This window comes from Pyxicephalus adspersus, chromosome 4 (genome assembly GCF_032062135.1).
Source record: "Pyxicephalus adspersus chromosome 4, UCB_Pads_2.0, whole genome shotgun sequence".
Lineage (NCBI taxonomy): Eukaryota > Metazoa > Chordata > Amphibia > Anura > Pyxicephalidae > Pyxicephalus > Pyxicephalus adspersus.
The window spans coordinates 67,251,458-67,263,119 of NC_092861.1; the positions used below are offsets into that span (position 1 = coordinate 67,251,458).

Below are 11,662 nucleotides of genomic sequence, written 5' to 3' on the forward strand. Positions count from 1 at the left end.
TACTGAGCATCATTGAGGTATACATGGGAGTCGCTGAATCATAATTACCTGGCTCTTTAGACCATGGCACCCTCTCTTGCACTGCAATTGAAATCTCATTATCACAGATAATGAAGTGGAGATGTAATTTATGATACAAAAAAGAAAATAACAGGTCACTTTGATGTGCTTCGGTAGCATTTATAGTATGTTATAGTGTATATATACTGCACACGTGTTTAGTTCTGAAATTCATCATCTATTGTTTTTTTTTTGTTTCCCCTAAATTTATTGTTATGGAAGAGCTGTTTAGATCTTTTAATATAATCTAGTACAGTGGATCCATAGTGAAGTGGTGTGCTGGTGACTGGTCATAAGTCAAGGAAATTGGTCACAAAATCTTAGCTGAAGAAGCTGGAAAACCTTGCTTGAAATCACATCAGTAATGCATCCATTATGGTGAATTGCATTGATGGACAGTGGGTTGTGGTATTTTTTATTTTAGTTGACTTGAATGGCAGGTCAGCAAATCCAAAATGCAGCACTAAAAGCTTTTTTTTTACTGTGTAATTCATAGCTGAAGACCTATTGAAAACACTTCTCTTATCTGTGCATTTTACCTTCTTGGTAAATTCAGTGAAATGCACATACTTAGACTTTCCGACCAATCGGCAAAGCTGTCTGAACTAAGTTTTTGCTTTTCAAACTAGTTACCATGTTACCAAATGCCAGGTGGTAATACTGGCGGAGCCCATAACCGTGTTTCTGCATTAATGATTACTATTTTGTTTAAAGACATTGTATATTATTTTTGCATAGATTTCCATTATTTTTTATGCTCAGGACCTAGTTAGGACTACAGTTTAAATGAATTAATACATTCTTAGTGCTAAACCATTACAGTTCAAGGGCAGTTTAGTCATGGTATGCAGTTTTGCAATATTAATATGGACTCTCCCAACAATTCTGACCCAATCTATTTCGGTTTCTAATGTAAGAATAGCTGATCTCCCTAACCAGCCCTGTGCAAATCTTACCAAAATATATGAGACTGTGCTATATAATAAGAAACCAACAACAACAACATCCCTTTGATGGCAAGATTATGTTTACTTTGACACTAATAGGGAATTATGTATGAAAAGTGTTATGTTTTCGGTACAAAGATTTAAATCATTTGACCAACCAAGGTCCCCATTTCAGATTTGATTATAGATTTCTTATTAGAAAGAAATAATTGTGACACTCGCTTGTTACCAAACAAATGGAACATATAAGGACCTAAATCAGCCAGTAAATAAGTATGTTTGAATGGAAGATCTGCAACATCTGGAATGCTGAAGTAGTTCTTCCTTATCCTGATGTAGATTTGATATATACTTATTTAGATTTGTAAATACATCTAACATTAAGTTTCTTTTTTTATTTTCCTATGAACAGTGTATGCAGGATATGGGAAACACAAAGGCAAGAGTACTGTATGAAGCTAATCTTCCTGACAATTTTAGAAGACCTCAAACGGACCAGTATCCTTTTTACATGGTTACTAAGAATTCTTTTTACTCCAGTGTCTTTCTTCCAGCTTAACCTTTGTTTGTGCTTTTTCATGTTTCAGTAATAAATTTATTTCTGTTCTAAGCTGTATGCCGAGCCTTTAAAATCATGCTTGCAGTATGCATATAACAAGGAGTGAAGTTTTTCGTGTCTGGAGAGAAGGAACACTAATGAAAGTATTTTATTTTTTTTTTCATTTTGGGATTTTAATTTCACTTATCCATTATTGTCCTGAATATGTCTCTGGTTTTCATTGACAGCATGTGTAATGTTTTATGAGAAGCAATGATCTTACTAAATAAGCCCATGCTTAACTCTGTAAAAGATTGAAAAAAAAAATATTTTTTATTTATCTGCTTTATATCTGCTTTAAAGCTAAATAATAAATGAAAATGTGTTAAAAGCCCCTAAAAGAAATAAAATCTCTTCCTTATCATAGTTTGATGTTGATGTTCTGCCCCCAAACTACTTTGATCGATACAAAGTTTTTATAGAATCCACTAAAAAGGTCAACTTTAAATGGAATGTATTATTCAAATTTGTATTGCTGAAGGAAACGGGTTTAGTTAATTGCATCAAGGGTTGGGAAAGGTATTCTCTCTAGATAGTAGATGCTGATCAAAGATGGCACCATTTTCTTGAGAAAAAGAAAAAATATGTAACCGCTATCTTCACCAGCAACACTTTATGCCTATACTAATCACAATACAGTAGTTTACCTGGTAATATTTATAATAGTTCTACAATAGACAAATTGATGAATGCGACTATGCTTTACAGATTAACAAAACATTTTCTGTCATCCCTATATTTACGATTATCATTATTTTTTTTTTTTAAATCCTTCAAGGTACGAGTCATGGCCTTGTAATTACTTCATTTGTAATTCATATGGGTGATTGCACCGGCCTCTCGATAATCTGACCCTTCTGTCTGTAACATACTGTTATGCAAGAGTGTAGTTTGTGTTAGACATCTGATTGCTTATCATAACTGTCATTTATACACCTAAATTGTCTTTATTGTTGAACTTGAACAATAATTGACCAATGTGTTTTAGCCCCTTGATGCCACTTTTATAATTGTCAAGATGTTTTCTCCAACAAAGCGCATTGTACTTGGAGTCCATAAACTCCTTCCAGTGCCTGTGTTGCCGTCATTTTGTAAAGTGAATGTAATTTCATGTGTGAAGTTAGAAGAGCATAATTTCTCTTGTGGGATGCAGTTAATTATAGTCCGCACATACCCTTTAATGACAAATGATAGTTTTACATTAAGCTTTCCATTATTAGGATTTCAGGTCTTATCTCAAAATTTTAATTACTTTAGTTTCCTGAGATCTATTGTGCAGCAGACCTAATCAACAGTTCTGTTCCTTTGAGGTTGTTTGATCTTTTCAAACTTGTTCTGTTGTCATTGGGATATGCCTGAAAATGTAAGATTTACTTCACTATGATTTACTTTTCTATGGGACTAAATGGTAATTTAATTGTCTGCAAACTGGTAGCGTTCAGAGAAAGGCAGAATGCATATTTAATCAGTGTTCCAGCTCACATTAGGATGTGTAAGGACTGTTTGCCCACCTAACCTTCCCTGTGGGGCTAATGCTAATTTCATTGTTAAGGTAAAAGAGAAAATAATGTAATAGATGACATTTCAAGCATAAGAATTGCCTTTAGTCTACAGTTTACCTTATCCTTTATAGATAAAAAAAAAATAATTATTATACCCGGGAGTTAATCCTAAGAATTACAGGCCCACAATATAAACAAAAATTTCTATGCAAAAAAAATAGGATCACTTTTTGCATCAAAAAATTACAGAATTAGAAAGCTAGGGGGGTTAAAATGCCAAAAAAAAGTGCATATAAACGCAATAGAAACGTTTAGATGCGTTTTTAAAAAACTTCAATGTAGACCCATCATAAAAGAGAACAAAAATGACTGTGAATTAGTAACAAAATCATTGCATTGTTCACATTTACATTTACATTGGCGATGTTAAAACTTGTTCCTGTATTTAAAAATCAAATATCGTTATAATGGTTATTTTCCTGTGAAAACAAACAAGATTGAGTTTGGCATATCATCTACATTATCCTTTTCAGACAGGATTTTCTCCAGATTATACATGTTTATTGCTTTCTCTGTCAAGGTCACTTTGCATGATGTAAAACATGTGCTGCCTTTGGCACAGTTATTGGAAATTAGGAGAGCATTAGCATTTAAAGGAAATGAAATTCTTTTAATATGCTATATCTTGACTAAATGCTAAGACATTAGAGTGCAGGTATTTTAGAATATAAATGATTTTTTACTTTCAGGGTAAAAATTCAGCAGTTAACAGGGTTTAGCCCTTTACCAGATATCCTGTTAAGAGGTTGAAGATGTTGGAAATCTCCACTGAACAACAGTCGCCTGTTAAAAAGCCCATACTTATTACAGTTGTTTTGTATGTTTGCATACTATGTCTGATTTAATTTCTTGAGATTTTGCCAGAAAATTATTATTTTTATATTTGGAAGGTTTGCACATTTGATATTATACCATGTAAGGCCATACACAGTGTGCAGCCAATCAAAGTTGATCTTCCACATCCACCTTTGATAAGATCCTGAGGCTCACTGTCTTTAATATGTCTCTTGACCTAGTCTTCACGTCAGCCTATCCACTTTAAAAAATAATGTTTATTGCACAGCAATTTAGCAAAATTTGAGACTATAAAGTTCCATCAAACTGAAAGGTGGTTTTTAGTATCGACATTTACATAATATTGTAACAGCCAGTTTGAACCACAGGATTCTCCCAAGTCTTATCAGAGATTTTTCAGTTATCTGTGAACTGCTAAGAAATGACAGACTGAATATCAAAACTGACAAAGCACTGTACAACTCATGGACACAATGTTTTATAAAATGTGGTTTTAAAAGAGCACTCTAACCAAGCCTAATATGAAACTCATGGTAAATGTGAGAGCCATGATCTTCTCCAGTGAAGGTCATAGGTTTTCATAATTGGATTGATAAGGGATTGGCATGGTTTGGGTTGATGGATTTGTTCTGTTATCACCCGTGCATACTAGTATTTCTTAAATTCTAAAGAATATTTTTTACATGATTGTAATGACATTTCATTGTTGGTGTTACAAGGTGTCACAACGAATGCCATAGCACTGCAAAATTTGTTTTCAATACAAGACTTTTCACTAACTCAGTCCTCCTTTCTGCATTTATTTTTTTTTCGGCTGCTTTTTGAAATAACACACTTTTTCAAAGCATTGCCTGACTCTTGTTTTCTAGCTAGGGGATATTTTGTCCTATTTAATATTCCTGTAGTTGAAGTATAGATTTTTCCCAAACCATGAATGTTTCATAAGACAAACAATTGCGTTTTTTTGTGATTAGGCTTAAATGCAAAGCATAAATCAGATAATACCAAAATGTGATGACTTCAGTAATCAGATGCTACTCCCACAAGAAACCATATCACAAAACCTTGATCTGCTATGCCACAATGTTTTGAAAGGAAATTGTGCTTTGAATTTATGTATGAATCTGTAGTGTGCTTCTATGTTTATCATTTTGGATTCTGCTAAGAACCAGTACAAATATTTTTCTACCAATTTTTATTTATGTGTAATCTGTATTAGCATAATACGCAGAAAACAGAGCCTTGCAGCTCTAACTGCTGCTTCGATAATACTGTAAAAAAGATACTTGGGATGCAGTGAAAACGTATCGTATCATAATTGCAATTAATTGCAGTGTCTCAAGTTATTTGGTAGAGTAGCATGTCCTCATGTTGTGTTCCTAGAGAATGTGAATATAATAGTGTGTGTTTAATGTGTTTTTTTTTTTTTTTTTTCTTTTACATTATGGTCAGTAATAACATTTCCTTTTTTTATCTTTTAGGTTTCTTTGAACATTTTCTTAGCTAACTTTCTGATTTGTTAAAAAAAAATAGTATTTTGTTTACAAAACTGAAAAGCTTAACCTAAAAATGTTATTACATTAGGTGCACTTACATAAGTGAAATGTATTCAGTCATTTTTCCAGCCAATTGCATTGCCAAATTTTAAAAAATGCATGACACTAACGAATAATATTTGATCTTGACCTCTGTCTCTGTTGTCTGTCTCTCGCTCGGCAGGTAAAGAGAAAAGACTTCTCTTCAGCATTGCCTGTGTTGTTCCTGCATCTGACCTTTGTTTTTTTTCTGAGTTGACATTTGTTGTTCCTTGCTGTGTGCAAGCTGCCATTTTATTCTTCCTTCAGATCTCTTAAGACTACCTGTCAGAGCAGAGGCAGTAGTGCCTTGGTTTTCACACTGTAGATATACAGCTGTAAGGCTTATGCACACATTTATGCTAGATTGTCCAGTTTACATTAATAAAACTACAACAGGTGCCTCAAAACCCCTCCATGCGCATACAAAGTTATCATGTTGCAAGGATTTCTGTGGGAATTAATACAGTTTATTGTATGTTTAGCAAATTAGAAGTGAGAAAAGAGAAGCATTTAGTGTTTACCTACTATTTAACAGTAACACGATGAGTGATGCATTTTTTTTTTTTTTAGATAATCATTTAGCAACAGTTTATTGTTCCCACACAGCTATTTCTGGTTTTCCTTAATTTATGGTTTAGATCTGTGGAGTTTTTTATCAGGGATCAATATGAGAGGAAGAAGAAACAGGACAAGAACGCTGCAACCACTTTTAATGTAAGTATACATTTTTGTATTATAAAGTGTGTGTATGTATGTATGTATATGTGTGTGTGTGTGTGTGTATATATATATATATATATATATATATATGTATATATGTGTGTGTGTATATATATATATATATATATATATATATCTATATATATATATATATATATTATAAGCCGACCCCCCATTTTTACTTTTTACCAGTCTCTTTAAATATATCCAAACATGAAATAATTAAACAGAGATTTAGTTTTAACATTTTTGAATAATTGAAGTTAATACACTCACAAATTATTGTTTGAATGTCCTAAAGGCTTTTAGCAAATGGCCACAGTTTTTTTGGAGGTAGATTGATATTGATTCTGGTATGTGAAAACGTTAAGTAAGCTAATGCCACAGATTATTTGGCACGTTCTGGTGCCATGCCCTACTTTACAGAGCTTGCATTCTGCTTAAATATGTCATTGCAGTTCTAGCAGGATACTATGCAGATTCTGATGGCCTTCCATATGTGGCTACCTGACATGCTATGGCTCGGGAAATGTCCATGTCTGTTCCATACCCACACATTTAGATCATTTAAGGACGATGGTTGTGAGAATGAATAGGGCCACAGTGTGAATATGCTGAACAAAAATGTGGTGAGCCCTTGGGGCAGGGGGTCTTCCTTTAAAGTCTTGATGTACATGGGAAAAAAAAGAGCAATTTCTTAGCGCCACTGTTTATATATGACGTATTAATACAAAGCTGTGTTAATCTCTTTTTCTGGGGTTGTTCAGCTTTGTTAAAAAAAGGCATGCTTATGGTTGTGTAGCTTTCTATCCTGAATATCCTGTAGCATTAGGCAGTAGCAGTCAGATGAGTTGTGCTTGTCATTGAAACTGTAGCAGCAATATATATTCCCTGAATTGGAGCAGACAATTATTCTCAAGGGGCCTTGCTGTATTCCTCAGAGTTTTTCTGGTATTTTGTTGAACTATGAAAATGGTGCAAACCACATTCTTATTATGTATAATCCTGTTCCAGGCCATTTGTTGACATGCTGATATAAAGGAAAGATGTGTTTTAGGCAAGAGACTGGACAGGCTGAGTAATAGTCTTTAAACTGGATTTGTTCTGTAATGTTATTTTTTTTTTTTTTTTCAGCGTTATTGAACAAGTCTAATTAAATGTGACTAACTGCTACTAGCTATACCATGACCTAGATAAATAAACCCTTTCACAGATGTTTCTTACCAAAAAAAAAACTTGAGGGTCTTTGAGGAGTGAGCCCTATGGAATGCTTATCTTTCTCACCTGATGGTGAAAGCATATGTGTGCTTCTAGAAATCAGGTGTGCATGTGAGTAAAAAAGGATCTCTTAGCAGATAATTTACTAATGTATAACTGCTGATTACAGCAAGCTTTCCTTGCATTATGGTAAGAGAAAAGCAAATGATGAGCGTTGGTCCGGTATAGCCTTCATGATGATAACCTGTTCAGTTTATCAGCAATATGTTTATTGATGACACATTTACCATCCCCTGGAAATGCTGGAACTACATTGTCAGATGCACATCTATATATCTACTTTAGGACAAAATGTACAGGTGTACCTTTTATTATTATTTATTAAACCAGCTAATCCAAAAACCAATATTGAAAAGCTTCAAAAACTGGCATATATATGCTAGCCTTGCTGATATAAAAGCATAATACACTCTGGAAAGGATATGAGGCTGTATATAGATACTTTTTACTGCTCTTTAAAATTAGAATATGTATTTGCAGCCACTTCTTTTCTAGACATCAGTAATGCAGGTTAGAGCCTTACATGATTTGTGGTGATTAATATGTATAAACCTGACCTGCTTTGAAGTTACAAAGCGTTGTTGACTAGATGAGACAGTTGCTCCTTTGGGATGTTAAGATAAGATTTTTTGCATAGCAAGGTGGCTTGCACGAGAAGCTTATTTCCTGAGTTCATTCATATTTTTCCTTTTTTTCTCATCTTTGTTTTTTCATCTTTTAAATATTTCTTAAAATGTAGTCTTTATTTAAAAGTCCTAATGTAATACTAAGCAGGGGAAGCAGAGACTGCATAGGTGTGATTACTTTGTATTGCTTATAAAGCTACTACAGCTTCTTCCTTCATTATCAAACACAGACCAAAGGAAAATATAGAGCTTCCTGAGAACAGTAATTGTTTTTGCCTATTTCCTTATTAAAATAACATTAGAAGCCCTGTTTAATCCTGAAACAATGTCATTTTCAGAATACTTTTTATCCTTGCTTACGGTACGTGTTAGATCTTCCGTTTTACTGCAATAGCATAAAATGTATATATGCAGTATATAATAACAGTCAAAATGGTTAAACAAAAAATGTGATAATCCAGTATATGTTTTATATTTTATGTTCTTCAAAGTAGCCAGCTTTTGCTATGATGACTGCTTTGCACACTTTTGACATTCTCTCAAACCAGTTCATGAGTCACCTGGAATGGTTTTCCAACAGTCCTAAAAAGTTCCCAGAGCAATTATTGATGGCTTTGCCTTTACTGTTTGGTCTAATTCATCCCAAACTATTTGGGTTTAGGTCAGGTGGTTGTGGAGACCAGGTCATCTGATGCAACACACCATCATTCTTCCTGATCAAATGCCCTTTCTAAGATTGGATGCATGTGTTTGAGGTCATTAACCTCCTAAAAAAAAAAACAAAAAAAAAAAACAAAGGATGCCCAAAAAGTGTAAATCAGGTGGGATGGCATGTTGCTGCTGAATGCTGTAATAGCCAAGCTGGCTAAGTGTACCTTAAAATTTAAGTAATTCAGCAACAGTGTCACCAGCAAAGGCCCCATAGCATGCCCATATCATTGCACCTCTTCTATGCTTCACAGTGTGAACCACACTGATATATAGAAACAATCTGATTACCTTTTCTGTGTCACAAAAAGACTTGATATATAAGGCACTAGAAATCTCAAATTTGGATGCCACAGTTGAAGGATCATATTTCCACAGGTCTCATTTCTCCCTGGGGGGGGGATCATGCAATAAAGCAAAAACTTTACATTATTAGTATTTTTTTTTAGTACAACCTTAACATTATTCATAATCAAGGATTGTGCAAGAGTTTTGACACTCGTATACTTGGAAACAAGTTCTCTAGTTATAATTTGTATCCTTTTTTTTTAACTGACAAAAATTAGCGTAAGGTGATTATGCCCCTGTTCCCTGACCAGCTAATCCAAAAACAAAAATAAAAACCAATAACCAATCAAAACTAAAATAAAAATATCAATTCTGCAAATATTTATTTAATGCTAGCACATGTAACCCTGGTCCAGCTTTGAAGTCTTACAAGTGGGCTAGATTCTGTGTAGTTTTTCATTAGAAGCTGGATGTTTTTCTTTATTACTATTATTATTATTATTTATTATTTTTTTTACTATTTATGACCTTAGGCTTGTCAAAATGGTAAGGTGCTGTGATTTTTCACTTTGATCATAAGAACAATTTTTATATTTAAGTCTGCCTAGGAAGTTACAAGCATTTTACCTGTTTACCACTACTTGTTCTAAGATACCTCCTCCTTCTGATTAATTATGGAATCTTCCTTGTAAATACCCAATTTACCAAAACTTAGTATCTATCGAGCTTTAGACATCTAGTAACAGAACCCCCCCATGCCTTCCCAAAATGTGTTTATTTTATTTGTAAGTTTCTTGTGGAATTGATTGCTTGAAGTTGCTTTGAGGTTTGTCTTTTTAAAATTACCATTTAGTTACAACACATTTAAAATTGTACCAAGCATGCTGCCTTTGTTGAAGTAAAAATATCAGTATATATTATATGTAACCATGACGTAATGTGTTAGTCTTCTGTCATTAGTAAATAGCATCTTCATTTACCTTGCCCTGAATATTGAGCAATAAAATAATAAAAATTTAAAATGAAACAAACAGGGTGGACATTGCAAGTGAAAGACTGTTTGTCCATATTGGAAAATGGTAATATACCTCCACTGTGTGCTTCACTCATTGAGAATACCTGGTGGCTCAATTTCACTGAGCAGGAGGGAGCCATGTAATTCATACAGAATGTTGATTTAGATGGGCTATTTAGTGTGCTTTTTGGCAACGCTGCCGTCTTTCAGCAGAAACCGTAAGCATGCAATTATGTAGTGATTTTAATGAGACTATCTCATGGCACTTGCGTATAATTTCAGAAACCTGCTGCTAAGCATTAAATGTATTACCCAGTTGTATGAACTAACCTAATTTACTTTGAAACTTACACAGTACAAAACACACCATGGCAGCGTGTCCCATGCAGTTTGTTCTTAATTGCTTCACTATATACAACTGGTTTTAATACTTTATCTAATTTGGTCAGTTACAGGTTACATATCCTTTGCATCTGTAAACATTTAAGCTTGTTCCTCTAGAGGAGTATTTTTGCCTACTAGGTGTTTTATGTTGCTATTCTTGCTCTCCTGTTTAGATAATTAAGGTATAAATGAGCACACGCATCACTAAAAAGGAAAGACACTACAACAGTGATTCCTCAATCACAGGTCTTGTTCAATGGATTAGCAAGAGGAATAGTAGAACTGTTTACATTTAAGCAATGCATACATCTAATTGGTTAATGTGCTAAATGCATATGGAAGTTTTACATCTATGCACGGGTCGTTGACGTGTTGTGTGCTCCAGTAAGTTGCCCATTCATTTTCAAAAGGCTTGAAACATGTCAGTGACCAAGAGACATACCTGCCTTTGTTTTCAGTAGACTTTAAAGATAGACATGTATTTTTTGTTATAAGCAGTCTAAAACATTGAAAATCATGTTAAAATGTTTACTCTGTTGATGCACACTGCATTGTAATTGAACATCTACAGAAGCTACCTCTTATCTTGGTGTTGAGTTTATTAAAGCTAATTTTTTAAATAACAAGCAGTCTAAAACAGTACATTGGAATTGTCGGACCTGGCTATCCAAACAATCTTACTTATTACCAAACATCTCTTTGAATGTCTCTTTAATACCCGTCAATATTTGTTCCATTCAACAGAAAAGATTTTTTCATTTGGCTGGTAAAACGCTGAATAGAAATAACACTTGAAATAACCTGTCCATTCCCTGTAGAGTATATCCAGCTGAGCAATAAAATAGCAGCCATAATGCTGGGAAAAGATAAAATGAAGCATGTATATTTTAAACATTTCATCCTTATGGTGAACGTAAGATGAGTGATTTAAGGTAGCTAATTAGGCTGACCTAATTTGTAATGAATTTTGGCATATGCTGACCTTACCAAAAAAAAAAAAGTCTTGGTGTGTTATCACATGTGGAACTGACAAGCTGTAAATAATTAGGACCGTATGTGACTTTTGTATATTTCAGAATTTGAATATGATTCACACCCGGACAA

The 11,662-nt window shown here is 33.8% G+C and overlaps 1 protein-coding gene across 2 annotated transcripts in view; it reads left to right on the top strand.

Annotated features, from left to right (window-relative positions):
* Window positions 1-11,662, top strand: part of SMAP1 (small ArfGAP 1) — a 118,544-nt gene that overhangs the window by 54,474 nt on the left and 52,408 nt on the right. For both annotated transcript variants that reach the window (XM_072408499.1, XM_072408500.1), the window contains exons 3-4: window positions 1,420-1,505; window positions 6,178-6,253. In XM_072408499.1, the coding sequence (XP_072264600.1) occupies window positions 1,420-1,505; window positions 6,178-6,253 (162 nt within the window). The remainder of the gene's footprint in view (window positions 1-1,419; window positions 1,506-6,177; window positions 6,254-11,662) is intronic.